The 18934-nt window shown below is 35.1% G+C and overlaps 1 protein-coding gene across 1 annotated transcript in view; it reads left to right on the top strand.

The window, feature by feature from the left end:
- Window positions 1-17946, top strand: part of WASL (WASP like actin nucleation promoting factor) — a 67234-nt gene extending 49288 nt beyond the window's left edge. Inside the window, 7 exon segments of the mRNA XM_021699287.2 lie at window positions 582-750; window positions 2005-2047; window positions 3288-3441; window positions 8728-9038; window positions 9040-9249; window positions 12679-12787; window positions 15330-17946. Of these exon segments, the coding sequence (XP_021554962.1) occupies window positions 582-750; window positions 2005-2047; window positions 3288-3441; window positions 8728-9038; window positions 9040-9249; window positions 12679-12787; window positions 15330-15391 (1058 nt within the window). The 3' untranslated portion in view covers window positions 15392-17946.
- Window positions 17947-18934: the final 988 nt, after the last annotated feature.

Here is an 18934-nt window from a genome sequence, read left to right as displayed (position 1 = left end):
CTTCCAAAGTCAAAGTGTACGTATACTGATAGGGAAAATATTACTGGACTTATATATGTTAGTTTTGGAAAAAATAGTAGTAATAATTGTATAAGTACTTTTTTTCCCTCATGGACTAATAAAGTTGAAACAAAGAAGTAAGACTAGATTTCTGTGTCAGATTTAAAAAAAAAAAGTATATGCTCTTTTTAATTTTTATTATGCTTGTTATGTCATATATACCACTTTACCCACAAGTAATGGGATGTGTGTAAGGCTATTATAGTCAAAATTTAAGGGATTTAGACCAATTAAATTTAAATTCTTATTGAAAATTTTTATTTTCCATGAGATTTAATGTTACAAAAATGTAAGTTCTCTTTGAAATACCACCTATGCTAATGTGTTTAAGAATTTATTATAGGCTTTTGAAATTTTGGCAGTACTTTATCCATTATTTATAAAAAATTAACATGCAACTTTAAAATTTAAATAATTTATATTAGTGAAGTGGTCCTACTTCAGAGAAAGATACTTAAATTATAAATTATGAATGTAATAATTGTTATCTTAAATTATATCCTTTTCATATTGTTTTGCAGGTCCTAATCTACCCATGGCAACCGTTGACATAAAAAATCCAGAAATCACAACCAATAGATTTTATGGTCCACAAGTCAACAACATCTCCCATACCAAAGAAAAGAAAAAAGGAAAAGCTAAAAAGAAGAGATTAACCAAGGCAGATATTGGAACACCAAGCAATTTCCAGTAAGAGAGTTCTTTTGTTTTTCTTATCTTTTCATTTACTCACTCCTGCTCTTGGTTTTTACCTTGTTAGAAAATTTTGTTTTCTTTTTTGGAGGACCCTTACATTTATCATCTGCATACTTTTTTCGCTATAGATTTTGTTGGAGTTGGGTTTTTTTGTGTGTGTATATGTTTTTTTTTTTTTTTTTAAGGCTATTGCTCAGTAGACTTCCTGTGCATCTTACAGTTTATTTACCCTTCTCATCAGGAAAGAAATATCAGATTAAGTTGTTTCTTTAAATAACTGTTGGACATAATGATTTCTCACTTTTTCCCTATAAATGGTATTTGGAAATTGCCTAGAGGCACTGTCTTAGTCCATTTGGGCTGCTATAACACAATACCGTAGACTGAGTGGCTTATAAACGACAGAATTTTATTTCTATAGTTCTGGAGATTGGGAAGAGGCAGGCAAAATTTAGTGAGGTTCCACTGCCTGATTAATAGACAGCTGTCTTCTAGCTGTCTTCCTCACATGTTGGAAGAGGGCAAGAGGGACGCCTGGGTGGCTCCAGTCGGTTAAGCGGCCTGCCTTCGGCTCGGGTCATGATCCCAGGGTCTTGGGATCGAGTCCCACATTGGGCTCCTTCCTCAGCAGGGAGCCTGCTTCTCCCTCTCTCTCCCTCTGCTTGTGCTCTCTCTGTCAAATAAATAAAATCTTTAAAAAAAAAAAAAAAAGAGGAAGAGGGCAAGAGAACTCTCTGGGGCCTTTTTTTTAAGGGCACTAATCCCATTCTTGAGGGATCCACCCTCAAAACCTAATCACCTCCCCAAATCCTTATCTCCAAATACCATCACATTGGGGATTAAGTCTCAACATAGGAATTTTTAGGGGACACAAACATTTAGTCTGTAGTAGGCATCAAACCTTTGGTATTTATTTGACATATTTTAAGCATTTTCATATACATCATTTCATTAGCTCATTACAAAATTCCTATCCTCTCATGTATATATGCTTATATTCTTCTGCTAGTTTGACAGTTGAGGAAATGGATGCTCAGAAAGATTGTGCAAAAATGTTAAAACTCAGTTTTAATCCTGGCCTCCTGACTCCTCACACAGTTTTTCCCTGAATATGGGTATGTCTGTGAGAACTATTAGTTCAGCCCCAAAATTTATTGGTTGGATTGGATTTCATATATTTTATGTTTTAAATGCTTTTTATGTATTTTCTATTTTTTATTTATATATATTTTTGGTCTACTTCTTTAGGCACATTGGACATGTTGGTTGGGATCCGAATACTGGCTTTGATGTAAGTGTCTTTTCAAGCCATAAATATTATTGCTCTAAATATGTGGTAATGCTGTGGCCTATGGGTAGATTTTTATTATTCATTTTTGTGAATTCTAGCGTTTATTTGAATGTGTTTATGTACATATACCACTGAGGTTGGAAACCTTAGTATTGTTCTGTCATTTATGGCTATGTCTGTAAAGACAAAGGTTTTATACTCCTTGGATTTATGTACTGTAATACAGGGGTGCCTGGATGGCTCAGTCTGACTCTTGGTTTCAGCTCAGGTCATGATCTAAGGGTCATGAGATTGAACCCCGTGTCGGCTCTGCGCTCAGCCAGAGTCTGCTCAAGATTCTCTCTCTCCCTCTCCCTCTGCTCCTCCCCTGCTTGCTCGCTCTCTCTCTCTCATAGATAGATAGATAGATAGATAAAATCTTACATACTATAATATAAAATTCTTGTGTGTTGACAGCCAAGAGAATTATTTCTGCTAACTGATCATTTTAGGGGAATATATACCAAATTACTGGAAAGTACTATAATCAAATTCTGAATATCCAGTTGTTAAATTATCTAAATCTTTTCATTCTATTCTTTTTGGCAGTTTTGTCATTATTTAATTTTTAGCACTATGAGCAAGGTAGGCAACTGCTGGCAAAAATAAGTGTTTTTAACATTTTTAATCTATTTTGGTTGCTTAAGTAATATGTATTTCACATTTGACAGATAATCAGGATTTGGAAAAATTATTTTGAAGAGAAATATTTGTGATTGGGGTCAGAAATCCTTCTGGGTTTTTTTTGTTATTAACTACAATGTTAACTCCACAACATTTATTGAATGCTTCTTTATGTTGGGCTCTGTACAGGATGCTGAAGTTATAAGGAGGTCCTTTCTTCAAATTTTCAAATTGATTTACTTTTTTTGTTTATTTGTGTTTATACCTAAATCTTATTTAGTAACAGGTGAACATTGGAGATCTGAATCAGGAATGGGTTAGTAAAACTCTAAATGAGATGCCTTCTTTTTGAAGATAGGGAACAAAAAAATGAAAAATTTATTCTTTGTTCTTATCTTTTCTGTTTTTTAAATAAGAAAGTTTAGTTGGCTTATAAATAATCTAACCATGTTAAAAGTGTATAAATTTAAAATAATTTCATAAAGGACTCAGGTGAGAACTAAATTTGAATTTGATCATGCTTATTTTTAAAAATTGGGGTAGATTTTATAGTTAACAGTTACTTTATCTTTTGTAGCTGAATAATTTGGATCCAGAATTGAAGAATCTTTTTGATATGTGTGGAATCTCAGAGGCACAACTTAAAGACCGAGAAACATCAAAAGTTATATATGATTTCATTGAAAAAACAGGAGGTGTAGAAGCTGTTAAAAATGAACTACGAAGGCAAGGTAACTTTTTTTTTTTTTTCTATTCAGGCATTCAAATCTTTTTTTCCTTGTGAATCTTTTGAGGTCAGTTTCATGGAAGACAGCTACACACGTTCATGTGAACTTTCCTTAAGCAGAATATTTGAATTTATAGATAAGTAGCTTGGCCTGGTTGCTTTGCATTATTTTGATATAACTTAAATTTTGATAAGGTTTTTCTTATTAAAAACTCTTCTTGGGCGCCTGGGTGGCTCAGTCGGTTAAGCGACTGCCTTCGGCTCAGGTCATGATCCCGGAGTCCCGGGATCGAGTCCCGCATCGGGCTCCCTGCTCGGTGGGGAGCCTGCTTCTCCCTCTGACCCTCCCCCCTCTCATGTACTCTCTCTCTCTCTCTCATTCTCGCTCTCTCAAATAAATAAATCTTTAAAAAAAATAAAAAAATAAAAAAAAAATAAAATAAAATAAAAACTCTTCTTTGCCACCTTATTCATTTGGGCTTGCTTTTCTTCTCCCCAGTTTTTGTGTACTGGAACAAAAGCTCTAGTTAAAGCATTCTTCTGAGGAATTTAACTGTCATTTTAAATTAGGGGTTTGACTTACCTGTATCTTTTTCACTACTGATGTTCGTTCGGCGTTTCATTCATTCATATATTCAGTAAACATTATTATGTCAGCACTTGTCTTCACTCAGGATATTTAGATATAAATAAACAGTTTCTGTCCTCAGAAATCTTACAGTCTAGTGTGGAAACAGATACTTAAACAAGTATATAGTCAATAACTGCTATTGTAGAAACACAGTGTTAGTTTTAATGAAACTAGTGTGATGCTAATTTATCTTATTTTTTGAAAAAATTACATTTCCAGAATGGATTTTTAATAACACCTTGGGCATAGCACCGTTGTTTTTAAATGCTCCCAGAGTGAGTCACATTTACTATTAATGTGTTCCTTGACTCTCTTTTTGTCCACTGTTACCACACACTTTGGTGTTACTCTACCAGATGTCGCCTGACATCTCTCTGAGCTCTCTGAATTTATAAGTTTATAAATCTACTCTTGACATTTACTAGACCATCCATACATCTGCCCTTACACCTGAATTCCGGTGACTAAGAGTTGACTATATTAACTTGATTGGGTTTGTTTTTTTAAACTTTATTGTGATTGCTTTTTATTTTAGCTGCTTTTAAAGCATCAAATTAGGCAAAGTCCTCAGTTGAATTACCTAAAACAAAAAAATATACAGGCATTAAAAAAACATGCTTTGGGAACAAAGTTAAATTCTTGTCATACTCAAGAACCTAACTCCCAATGTGGAATCTTTTAGACACCAAAGAATTACTTTATAGAAGGTAAATTTTTTCAATGGAAGGGTAAAAAGACTAATGATTTATTAAGGAAATGTTTTCCAGGCAGAACATATGTGTTCAAAAGTATAAAAAAAATTAGAGAAGTTTATGAAGTTGCCTTAAAAAATGTATTTTGTGAAAAAAAAAATATATATATAGTAAAATCTGCTGATCAAATCTCTTGAAACTTGTTTTGTAAAATTATGTAATCAGGTTTTTAAAAGTAGTAGACTTGTGATTTCCAACATATTTTTTGTGTGTCTGTGCAGTTGTTTGAAGGCCATTAACTCGGGTGCCTGGGTGGCTCAGTTAAGCGTCTGCCTTCGGCTCAGGTCATGATCCCAGGGTCCTGGGATCGAGTCCTACATCGGGCTCCCCCTGCTCAGTGGAGAGTCTGCCCACCCCCTGCTCGTGCCCACTCTCTCGCTCTCTCTCTCTCCCTCCCTCTCTCTCGCCAAAATAAATAAATAAAATCTTAAAAAAAAAAAAAAATGAAGGCCATTAACTCAATAATCTGTGTAGGTCCACCACAGTGGAGTGGTATGTATGTGGGATGTTATTTGACCCAGTGCTCTAAATTATGTATGCTTTGATATGTTTACTTTCAAAGAAGCTAGAGTTCATTTATCCTGCTTCCAAACATCCAGTGAGATTATTTGTCCTCTACTCAAACTAATTTATTTCTGTATGAGTCTGAGCTCATATTTCATCTGACTTTAGATAATTGTAATGAAATTATGTGGATATTTTAAAAACACCTCTTACCCACAGCACCATTGTTTTTATCGTTGTTTATCATACTTATTCCTAGTGATTGCTTTTCACATTTGGTGTTATTTCAGTAACCTGTATAAGATATACTTAGATTTTTACATTAATTTGGGTCAGGGAGGGGGTACTTAATATAAATACATGCAGTTAGTTCTACTCAGGGAGTTGTCAGTATTCCCATAAATTTAAATTTGTGTTGAGTAGCATTTTTCTGTTTGCTTTACTTTGATGAGAGTACATGAGAGCAGTTCTTTAATGTTTCCTGAATTCTGTAATACTATATTTCTTTTAAATATTAGTTATATTTATATTGCTTTATAATTTCTATGTATAATACCTGTAAATATCAAATATCTAGAGAGTTACCTATTACTCTTAATGTTGATCTGCAATAATAATAATTTTTAAGTATATGAGCTTTTTTGTAGTATAACCTCAAGACAAGGTTTTTTTCCATAGATGCCAGTCTTTCTTCCTTTTTAACTAAATTTTGATAGTAAGAAGTTTTATTGGTTGTAACTTTTGTTTCATATTTTTCACTTTATTTCTTTTTTAGAAATCTAAGAAGTATTGTCATTGTGATTCTGGTGTTTATGGTGACTCATAGAGTTTTGCAAGTCTCTAGGCCATCAGATTTTCTCTTGGTCTGTGTGGTATCTGCTTAGCAGGCATATTTGTGCATGGAAACATCTAACTCCCATTGTGCCCTTTCCTCTCCTTTTTTAATTCTTTTACATTTTTGCGTTGGGATAAGGCATGTTTTTTGCATACTTATTTTTATGTAGAAATAATACGGACTATAAAAAAAAGAGAAAGTTGGTAATAGATTTTCATCATAAAAATATAGAGATGTTTCCAGTCACTTTTCAAGATCATAGAAATGCTGAACTTCTGCTGTACCCAAACTGGATGCAGTTAATAATTTACACAGTCAGTTAAGGCTTCCTTTCCTCTAGGCAGTGATTTAACGTCCATTCCAATGAATAATAGCTAGAGTGCAAATTATTCCAATAAAGTACTTACTACAAGTTCGAAAGAACTTTTATTCTCTCTACTGAAGAAATAGATCATTTTAGTATAAAAGATTGTGGATTCAGAGTCCTCAATGAGACCATGAGAAATGATTTACTAATACTTTTTATAGTAGGATACGGTGGTTATTTTCCTTTTAATTAAAAAACAAGTAAATCATAACTATTTGAAATATAAACCTTAGACTGATTAAAATTGCTGGAAGGAGGGGCGCCTGGGTGGCTCAGTCGTTAAGCGTCTGCCTTCGGCTCAGGTCATGATCCCGGGGTCCTGGGATCAAACCTCACATCGGGCTCCCTGCTCCGCAGGAAGCCTGCTTCTCCCTCTCCCACTCCCCCTGCTTGTGTTCCCTCTCTCACTGTGTCTCTCTCTGTCAAATAAATAAAAATCTTTTTCTTTTTTAAGATTTTTTATTTATTTATTTGACAGAGAGGCAGCAAGAGCAGGAACACAGGTAGGGGGAGTGGGAGAGGGAGAAGAAGGCTTCCCGCCGAGCAGGGAGCCCGATGCGGGGCTCCATCGCAGGACCCCGGGATCATGACCTGAGCCAAAGGCAGACGCTTAATGACTGAGCTGCCCAGGAGCCCCAATAAAAATCTTTAAAAAAAAAAAAAAATTGCTGGAAGGATTTGATGTACTGTCCCTATTCAGAGTATACGTAATACATTTATGTCATATCCTCCTGGTTTTGCTCTTTTATTACAAAATATGCTAGAAAAGGACTTTGCTTTTAGCAAGGTTAATAAGTCTCCTCACTTTGGATCCAGTGAGAGAATTGGGTGGACCTTAGCTGCAACACTCAGACCTCCAGTGTGCCTTGAATGTAAATCATAGGAACTTTCCTCTGTGATGGCTGACATCTAAGTGGGGTAACTCTCCTGTTTGGAGATATATATTATTTCTACTTTTAAAAGTTTGTATGCAAGGAGACAATACCCTGTGAGTATTGGTCTTTCTGCATATTTTATCTAATGTTTATATTTGGTAGCATATTTCCCATGATTGCCCCAAGTTAAATTAGAAGATACCTTCTATTTCCTTTGAAATGAGGGCTTTTTCCCCCTCTCTGGTATCATTGTGTTATTGAACATCTAAAGGTACTTGTTATTTGTAGTTAGGGTTGGCATTTGTATTTTGTAAGACTGTAGAACTATCCATCAATAATATAGTTTATATCAGTAAATACAAATGGTTTTTATGAATTCTAGGATTTCTCTACTCCTAAAAATAGTTAATTTTTCTCTCTAGTCTTTAAATGAATGGAGAAGTAATGAAGTTCATTATTATGTAAATTTGTGTATACTGTTGGTAAAATCATGCCTCCAGAAATATAGTAAATGTGTACCTTGAATTTTTTCCTTGTTATATCTTACATTTTTACTTAAGTAGAAAAAGAATGTGAATATCATTAATACCAGAATAGTCTTAATATTTTATTAATAACTTTAGTTTGGTTTTTCAGTGTGTAGAAATTCTCAGTTAATTTATTAATAGTTAGTTGTGTCTTCTGAATAAGTAGTTGAATATTTCACCTGAGTAAGCCTCCCTAACTGCCATCACTAGAATTACTGACCATCTTGTATAGAAAATAGAAGACATAAAATATAAACATAAGGTGGCAAAGGTTTAAATTTTAAAAGAAAAAGTATTCAATTTGGGTTTAGCTCAGATTAACTTGAATAAACTCTGGTAGGTTATGCTACATCAGCTATTTAATTCTGAATGTAAATTAATTTTATAAAGTAACTAAAACTCAGTTCTTTAAAGAGGGAAGGTATCCATTAATTTTTATGAAAATGTTAAATAATGCTAATTGACCAGTGTTTAGTTTTGTTGTGATATTTTTGTTATTATTTAAGAAAGTGCTTATTCCCTTACCTTCAAAAGTGATGCTGATTCCTAAAAACTAAATTCTACAGTTTTAGCTAATATTTTTCAAGAAACGACAAGAAGGTGATCTTCAGTTGAGTATTCCCAAATAGAATGATATCATCTGTGCTCACCTATCTTTGTAAAATAAGATACAAAGATGAGGCCTTTGTTTTTCCTCGTATAGTTTTTTTTTTATATATGTTGAAGTTAAGTTTTTTTTTCCAGTATGATGTTTGTGGGGGGAAAAAGTATGCTTTCTTTTTTTCTGTTTTTATTTCAGCACCACCTCCTCCACCACCATCTAGGGGAGGGCCGCCTCCCCCTCCGCCCCCTCCGCATAGCTCAGGCCCTCCCCCACCTCCTGCCCGGGGGAGAGGCGCTCCTCCTCCACCACCGTCTAGAGCTCCCACAGCTGCACCTCCACCACCGCCTCCGTCCAGGCCAGGTGTAGGAGTCCCTCCACCGCCGCCAAATAGGATGTACCCTCCTCCACCTCCAGCCCTGCCCTCCTCAGCACCAGCAGGGCCTCCGCCACCACCTCCGCCTCTGTCGTTGGCGGGGTCAGCAGCCCCGCCCCCGCCCCCACCCCCGCCCCCCCCCACCGGGGCCGCCACCTCCCCCTGGCCTCCCTTCTGATGGTGACCATCAAGTTCCAACTCCTGCAGGAAACAAAGCAGCTCTTTTAGATCAAATTAGAGAGGGTGCTCAGCTAAAAAAAGTGGAACAAAACAGTCGACCGGTATCCTGTTCTGGAAGGGATGCACTTTTAGACCAGATACGACAGGGTATTCAGCTGAAATCTGTAAGTAATCTGTTCTTTTCAGTTTAGACTATCTGTCCTAATGGAATTTTTAAAGTAATTTATAAGACAACTTGGAAAGTCTTTTATTTCACTTTTTGCTCTTTCTCTTGGTATTCATATTTTTAACCCTTTGAATTTCTGATATTTTTACATATGGTAAAACACACACATTTGTACCTATTACCAGTGTAACCCATACTTCTGTAATCGAAATATCACCCCAGAAAGTTCCCTCATGCCTCTTTCCAGTTAGTCCCCCTTTCAAAAAGATCACCAGTCTGATTTCTGTCTCCGTAGATTAGTTTTGCCTGTTCTAGAACCTCAGGTAAGTGGAATATTCCAACATGTTTGCTGTTGTTCTAGACTTCACTTCTGAATAAAATTTGCTTTAAATTTAAAGAAAAATCTTCAAACTATAGAGAAGTAAACTCTACTTATAGACCAATTGTAATCACCTTGGTAAGTTCAGACCATTACCTTTATGAAAACTAAACTGTATTCTAAAGTTCCTGTGTTCTGAAAGTTAGATTAGTAGAAAATCCGACTCTGCAGAAAAAGGAAAGAAATCTCTGTACTGGATGAGGCAGAAGTGGGCAAACTGGTTTTTTTTAAAGGACCACATAGTAAATATCTTAGGCTTGCAGGCTATGTGGTCTCTGTCACAACCACTCAGTTCTGGTGTTGTACCACAAAAGCAGCAGCATTGACGATGCATGATTGGATGGGCATGGTTGTGTTCTATAAAGCTTTATTTAGGACACTGAAATTTGAATTTCATATAATTCTCACGTGTCACAAATATTATTCTTTTGATTTTCTTCCAGCCATTTAAAAATGTAAAACTCATTTTTCACTTTAAAAAGTTCTACAAAAATAGGACACACTAGATTTAGCCCATGGGCAATAGTTTGCTGGCCGCTTTTCTAGAACCTAAACTGCCAGCGTTGACATACTTCCTTCTGAGAGTACATGTAGTCTGTCAGTTCCAACAGGAACATTTGCTCTGCCGGGCTTCAGACAGGTAACGGACGGTAGATTTTTCTATGCAGTAAATAAAGATGAAAGAAGGGGATTTTGATTGAAAATTATTTTGTGACCTAGGGAATTATGGTAACTTTCTCAATCACCAAAACTTTAGCTAGGAAGAGAATGGTGGATAGGGAACACAGCTGATTGAATGAAAACATTTAAACATTGGCATAGCACAGATTTAAAAAACTCTGATCTTTAAAATGTATCTAGAGCTTTTTCTTACCATATGATTAAGCTGTGAGCAGTTGTCTCTGCTCCCTCTCCCCCTTTAGTTTAGACTAAAGGTTTCTCAGGAACAGTTGAAGAATTTTGAACAGTTGTTAGTGGGAAGAATTAGTGTCAAAATGACCACAGCCACGGTGAATAACAGGTTTTAATGGAGTCATTTTCAAGCTTGCAGCTTAGAATCTGTGCCACTTAATGTGTCACTCATCCCCACATCTGCCACTCTTAACTTACCTTTTGTTTCTCTTTCCTCTCTCTTCCACAGTCAACTTTGTTTCTTTCTCTCATTTGCTGATACTAATAAGGTGTTATATTTAATGAATTAAGTTGTGTCCTCTTTTTTTAATTTAAAAAGTTGCTGAATTAAATTCCATCTTTATTTTCCCCATCATCGTTTCTTCCCATCCCAACTCTCTCCCTGTCCAAAAAACCCTGTAAATTGATCTCTGCATTTCTTTTAGAGAAGAAATGTGTGTTCCATTCTAAGTGTAAGCCATCCTTACCCTAAATAATCACCTTTTTTTTTTAATTAACTGCAAAGTAATATCCTGGAGGGCATGAATCAGTGAATTATTAGCATGCTGTATATGTGATCTGAGTCCATAATTTTATTTCCTTTTTAAGAAACCATTCTGTGGTTGAAATTTCTCTGTTTCTTTAACAGTCTATATAAATCATTTGTTCAGTGATGAAAATTACTAACATAAGATCACAGATTTACTATAAAGAGCTGGCAGGAAAGGTGTAAGTATTCACTTACATATATTTTGAATTCTGTGTTCATAGTACCTCGGACAGCACCATGTCTAAGTCCGTGCTTTAGAAAACATGTTTATGGCAGTGTCGTGCTCCTGCAGTGCTCCCTGCCTCATATTACCAGCTTGCTTAAGGGGAGTCTGTTTCTCCTTATTGCTGCTATACTTCTTTGAGAGCCTCATGCTGACATTCAGAGCTCTGAAACTATTTCTGTTGTCTTTTTCATTTGTGGCATTTCTATACCAGTAATAGTTAACATCTGGTCTCTAAAAACCTAAATACTAATGAATGAGTCAGTATTTTATGGGGAATTACTTTGACTATTTTTAAAAGAAAAAGATCTGTAAATCCAGAAAGACAAGTAGTATTAGGAGAAGAGTTGTGAAGACCAAAATAAGAAGTTTGCCATAACAAAGTAATTCGGCGGGGGCAAGGGGGGTGGTGGTAGGGGTGGAGAATGACTTAGAATTGAAATGAAACAGCTGTGTGATTTCATTTTTAATTATACCAGTATTCTACCTTTACAAAGGTAATATAATTCCAGAGACAAAATTAACAAAATGAATATTTTGTATAAATGACTGTTCATTTTAGTCAAAGTACACTTAGAGGAGTACTTTCTAAATTTTTTTTCCCTGAATCTCAACAGATTTCCTGTATTCTCTCTTTTTTAATGAGAGTTGGAATCAGGGAGTATTTTGTATGGAAATTAGATTTTAATGAGACCCCTTGAGGTTGATTTTTTTTTCCCCCTTGAATGTAGTTTATACTAGATAGAAGTACTTTAGTTAGGGATAGTTGGTTGCCTTGTGAGGTAGGTATATTTTGAAAGCTACCTAACTGATCTCCTTAAAGAGATTAACTCCTCATAATGCTATAAGAAAGAAAATTCATTTTGAGTTAAAATTACATATAGGTATAAATATAGTATATAAGGTGATAAGCTTGTTAGTAAAGCTGAGTTTTTCTAGGAGAGCAGAAGTCTCTTCATTTGCTCTTAGATATCTTAAGTGTCCTCACCTAACAACTCCAGGGATCTGGACATTACCTTAGTTTTGTTAAAATGATGTTCCTTGATAATAGTTTTAAAGTTTCATCAGCTAAGGCTTTGTGTTCTAGAATGAAAATGAACAGAAGTAATCCATCTGCAAGAACAAGTATTATTTAGGGAAGGGTTTGTTATTCTAGTAACAAATGTGTTGTTGGCTTTATACATTAAGAAGTATATGAATAATTATTTTAAGGCAGCAGTTTATTTCTTCCTAACTTGGTTAATCCTGTCCTGGGTTTGTGTGCTCTTTTTTATCCCTTTCCTTTTTTTAAATAGGAAGTGATTCTAAAAACGTAAGACTTTCTGGAGACAAAACTTTTTTGCTAAGAATTTATTTCTAAATTTTTCTAACTTTCTTTTCCAAGGTATCTGATGGCCAAGAGTCTACACCACCAACACCTGCACCCACTTCAGGAATTGTGGGTGCATTAATGGAAGTGATGCAGAAAAGGAGCAAAGCCATTCATTCTTCAGGTATATTTACATGTACATATGTGTATTTAATTTTAATATTTGAAGTTCTATTTTCTTTTGATTTTATGATAGTCTTTGCTAGCTTTTCCCCTGCTGTTGAGTAACACTGATGTGGATTTTAGGACAAATTTTTAAAAGTTACTGCCACTGTGACTAGTCTGTCTGAAGCTTAATGGATTCCAGGACACCATAGCCATAACCATAAACTGGAAGAACGACTTCAGAAAAATAGCAATTTCATTTCCTATACTGGAAATACTAATAGAATGCCTAGCAACTCTCTAAATTAGGCTTGAGATTCTGGATCTCATTCCTGTGACATTCTTGTGACATGAGAAATTCAGGTTTCCCTGATTTGTGAGAATCAGGGCTGAGAAATTGGGTTTTCTGGGATTTGCTAAAGAATTTTGAAGTTTTTTGTGTCCTCTTGTGATTTCCTAAAAGGTTTATTTGAATAAACTTGTCCCTATTCTGAGCCCATTATTAAGCATATGTACACCACCATAGAAGTGGATATTACTTTCAAAAGAGAAAGCAATGGGTCTTGATATAACGCTTGAGGTTTACTAAAGAGCTTCCCCAGCATGATGTACCAGAATCAGATCTCTGTTCTTATTAAATCTATTATTTACTCTCTATCGAGCTCAATTTTCTTACTTGTTATGTGGAGAGAATTCATGAATCATGATTGATATGAAGAATAAATAAAATAATATGTAACTAACCAGCAGATTACTTAGCACATAGTAAGTGCTCAATAAATGTCATTTTTCTTCTCTTTGTTTCTCTGTAAGAATGTGGATATCTAGGATCTATTACCAATATTTATTTTCCTTAAATAGACATATTTATTCTCGTACTGTGTGATAAAGAGAGAATAGGCTATTTCATTCTGCAAATACTTATCATGGAATAATAATAAAAAAAAAAAAAAAAAAAAATCCCTGCCTTCATGGAGCATGAATGGATGCATTCCAGTGAGAGACAAACAGTAAACAAAGTTAGGAAAATATATGTTAAATGGTCATATGTACTAAGGACAAAAATTAAGCAGAAAGGGAGATATAAGGACTTAAAGGATGTGGGAGGGAAGTTCATTTTGAAATAGGATGAGGCCTAACTGAGGTGACATTTGAAAAAAGACCAGGAGTTTAGGGAGTAAGCCATACAGAAAACTGGGGAAAATGTGTTCATTCAGATGGAAAGAACAGCAAATGCAAAGTCCCTGAGGTTGAGGAACATCAATGAGGCCGGTGTGGCTGAGGAAAGAATAGGAAGGTAATGAAGTAAGAGAGATGGTAGGAGGCCAGTAGTAAGGCTTTGGAGGCCATGAATGTGATGGGAAGCCACTGGAAGGTCCTTAGCTGAGGAATGGCAATGATCCAAGCAAGAGATAGCAAAAGTTTGAATCAGATTGGTAGCACCAATGAGCTGGGGTTGGATACTAGGTATATTTTGACTGTGGAGATCCTTGAGTTTGCTGATGGGTTGGAAGTGAGGTTTGGAAAAAAGAAAGGAGTGAAGGATGACTCCCAAGATTTTTGACTTGAGCATGAAAGGGGTGAAATTTTCATTAACAGAGTGGGATAAGATTTAAGGAGGAGCAGGTTTGAGAGGAAAGATCAGGAGATTGGTTTTTGTAAATATTAAATTTGAGATACTTACTAAAAATTCAAACGTAGATGTTATGCAGGCATTTGGTTATGAGCCTGGAGTTGAGGGGCGAGGTCTGGACTGTTAAAATAAATTTGCATGTCATTAAAATAGGCGTGGTATTTAAAGTTACAGAATGGGATGGGATCATTAAAGAAGTGGATGTGAATAGAGAAGAGAAGGTGTAATAAGGTCTGAAGGCTGGAGAGTGAGTGTCTTAGAAGCCACATGAAGTGTTTGAAGGAGGATGGAGTGACGATCTGGGTCAAATGTATGTGATCGGACAAGAAAGCGAGAACAGGAAATTGAGCTTTAGCTTTAGCAACAGTAGGTTATTGGGGACCTGGAAAGAGCAATGTCATTGGGTTCAGGAGAGAATAGGAGGGTAGGAAGGGGAGGCTGGGTATTTGGACTGCCTGCTCTGTTCCTTAGTGTCTCAGTGTCCTCAGTATCAATGAGTTTCCTGCCTATCACTAGAATTATAACTGGAATTGGTAGCTGAACAATCTGTCAGGTGTATTTTTTACAACTTTTCTTTAAAAATAGTCATTAAAGGGGCCACTCTTGGATTTGAGATGTGTGAAAATTCAGAGAGGCCAACGCAAATGTGGGTTTTCATATAAAGAAACACTGGTTGAAATTCACTACATAGATACTACGGAACGAGAACCCAAGTCTTCTGACTCCTGTTCTAATCTTCAACTGACCATCCTACTCTTTAGATGTATTTTATTTGATTCATTTTAAATTGTCCTAGTAACCAGATTCCTCCAGAATCGAATGGTTTTGTTTCAGAAGTTAAATAATTGGAGGAATCATCCAAGAATCATGTAATGTTATTTTATTTATACATATGTTTTGATTGTTTGCCTTGGTGATTTTTTTCCAGACGAAGATGAGGATGAAGATGACGAAGAAGATTTTGAGGATGATGATGAATGGGAAGACTGATCTATATATTATATATATATATTTTTAAGGTGAAATACTAAACACTACTTTCTGTCTATGGATTCTGTAAAATTATCATGTAAATGTTCTACCAATTTGCTGTATATTTTTGTTGCCTTTTTTGCTTTTTTTTAATTAATCTGTGCAATACCTCATTTAATCTGTAAAGGTTTGTCAAAATCCTCTACAAAGCTACTCCCTGTTATTGTGTGCAAGTTTACACCAGGATGCTCACTTAATTTGTGAATATTTTTCATTCCATCAACAAGGGAGTTTAAATATTATATGTGAGACTGACAAAAACCTTAATGTAATTTAGTTATAATGCCAGAAGGAAAAACACTATTTTCATACCCTACTTTTTCTGTACCTAAATTTTCTTATTAAAATCTAGTATAGCACTACATTCTTTTTTAAGTGATACAGACCTTAGTTTATTTAGCCCCTTCATTTTGAACACCATGCTACATGAATGTTGAAGCTGACACATTGCACAGTTCTCTAGACATCACTACACTGATGCAGTTTCTCAAGTTGTAGCAGTATGCTCTGCATAATGTCACTACAGAGACGCTAGTTGGGAAAATCAGTAACACACCTCTTGTAACAGTATTGCCCGTTCTTGTACAGAAGTGGTATTTGGAGGCTGGAATCTAAGGAGACCTTGCATACCTGTACTTGACTGAGATTATTTTTATGCTATAGCAAATGTGTCAGGCTCTTTTTAGCAAAAATTTAAAAATATTTTTGGTATTACTCTTAAACAGTAGTTTAAGTTTTTGCAGTTTGGGGGATTCTAGGGCTAATATTCTATGAACTGAAGGAGGCTATACATTATGGTTACTTCAGTATCTAATTAAATACACTATAAAAATCAGAACATTATAAAAATGATGTGGAATTATTTTTATTGTGTAGTCTGTATGGATTGAGGTATTCAGAAATACCAGCCATACAAATCGAATCTAGCTGGCAAAGGTAAACGCTGTAATGCTGAACCTATTACGCTATTTAAAATTTTTTTTATAATTTCTCAAGGTTTTTGTCAAATGTCAGGTGAAGGGTTACATTTTTCTTAAAAGATTGGTGGTCCCAGTGTCATATTTCTTGAAACACATAACTGAATGATAGATTCTTTTTTTTAAATAAAACTTTACAACCTGCACATTTGTTATGTATACTAAATGATGTGTTAAAATTAGGGTTTCCTTGCCTCTCTACAATACACTAATCTGCCTAAAGGTGGTTGTTTTCATATTTATAGTGCTAATTATCATACCTACCTACTTTAAATTTTAGGTAGGAAAACGATCTGATTTAAATACAGACACGTATTTTTCTCACATTGAGTCATATGCAGAATGTAGTTCCAAATGTATTTCAGTACTATAATCACAATATCCAACTAAAAATTAAGCTCTCTAGAATTGTACCGACCAAAATCTAGTATTTGGCATGATCTTGACAGGCTGGACCTGCAAGATATGGCTTGAATTTTAACCAGTTATCACATAATCTCTAATGATCATGCATCTAGTTATCATAAATAATTTAAAAGGTTTTGTTGCTGAAAGCAGTAAGTGGTGCAGTAAGATAGTTAAGTTATTCAAAGAATGTTACCTTTCTTGCAAGAGTAATTTAAACACATGGGAAAGATTCTAGACTTTTTGTTTCTTGCAAAAACAGTGCCCTCTGCTGCTAGAAACCTTTTTCTGCTTACTCTCATTTTTATCGTGGCTTGAGCTCAGTGACACTGAGTCTGGTGTGGATGAGGCTGGACAACTACTAACCAATAGAGTTAGGAATTTGTGCAAATGGTAAATAGAACATTATAATTATTTTAAGTAATATTAAGCATCCTCCTTTTTTTTTCACTTGACATTATAAAAAACATTTTAAATATCCTAGAAATGTCTTTAAGGTAATGCCAGTTTAAGATCTCTCTTAACTTTTGGCCAAGGAATTCAGGGTTTTCCAGCTAACTTCGGTATGATATTTATCAGGAGCTGCTCTAAATAAAAGGATATCAATTCTTTGAGTTGGAAACAATTTTAAACATGTAATATGAGTATAAAATTTGCCAAAGGTAATTGAGTTTATTCTTCTTGAGGAAAAAAAGGCTTTCTGTTGTTGCACAAAGTCTAAATTACTATTGGTTGAAACACAGCAGCTGTGGAGTTCAGTCCAGGCATGAAGACTTAAGTCCACTGTAGATGTAAAGGTTGCATGTTTCGGTCCTCCACCACCTTGCACTGTGGGCAGCACTGTACCTGTGCGTTGTCTGAAAGCCTCCCATATATTCTGCAGCTAAATGATTGTCTGATAGCCTTCGCATTTAACAAACTTAGCATGAGGCTTTTTATATGCTACGTGATAGACAATTTCAGCTAGCCACATATTGTATGTGTGAGATTCATAAAGACTTTTCAATCATTCGTTTCCATTTATCAACTGAAATTTTGTTTAGTATGTGAATTTTTTTGAAATGTATAGTGATAGGATGTTGCACTGGTGGCAATTCATCATGGAGCATAATAAAATTAATTTGACCCAAATAGGCTAAAATGCTGTGTTTTTCTTTATTGTGAAGAGATTAAAATGGATAAAAACATTTTTTTTAACTGTAGATTATAGTAAAGGGTACACAGCAGTGAATGATGATGGTTGAAGTTTTCAGCAGACTGCATGCCCTGAGAGAGTGTGCCATTAAATAAACACGGTGAGCAAAAAGAATGTTACACCCTGTTCTGCTGGGAAATGGGACAGCTGCTCAGCTCCCTGGAAGCCACTGCTGTGGTGTACAGAGCATTCACATTGCAAGGTCAAACTGGAGCTGTTTGGCATACTGAAAATGTTGCAGTTCCCTAAAATCAGAATGATACTGCAGTTTACTGGTCATTTCAGTAAAAGCTAAATACAGCAGTTCATGTGGGACTTAAATAGTTCTTAATCAATGGTATCAAAGATGGTACATTAAACAGGAACCTCAGTTTTGATAAATAGAATTTTCTGTGCTGCTGACTTTGGCACAAGTGGGTGTCTGAAGATTAAACTGAGTTATGGAATCTAGTGTGTAGGATGCTACAAAATGCCTTCTAAGAACTTTAGCCAAATTTAAACATTTCAATAATATGTTCTATTAAAAATTCGTTTCTGTTGTGCAGATGTGAACACTTAAGAATGTATTAACCAAACTTTTAAAAAAAAATTTTTTTGAGAGACAAATGCCTCAGAATTGCTCTTGTCATATTATACTCATCTAATCAAAGGAGAAATTCCTGAAATAACTTACTGTCCTTTAGAAATGGAGTTCTTAAAGGACAAGTATAGAAATAAGGTCTATTTATATACAATAGAAAATTCTTTATGGAAAAGAGAAATTTCACTTTGCACACATTTTATTGACATTGTTAGATTTTACCTCCAAAATACAGTATTCTCTTATAATCTCTTGGTCTTTCATTGATGGATTTTTTTTTTTAACCTTTGCTTTTTAGTGAAGCCCCTGGAAAAAGGTGTAATAAATTGGGTGTTATGAATATG

The sequence above is a fragment of the Neomonachus schauinslandi genome, chromosome 12, assembly GCF_002201575.2.
Source record: "Neomonachus schauinslandi chromosome 12, ASM220157v2, whole genome shotgun sequence".
In the NCBI taxonomy this organism is placed as follows: Eukaryota; Metazoa; Chordata; class Mammalia; order Carnivora; family Phocidae; genus Neomonachus; species Neomonachus schauinslandi.
The sequence above is the reverse complement of the archived record's forward strand: the minus strand, read 5'-3'. Positions and strand labels throughout refer to the sequence as shown.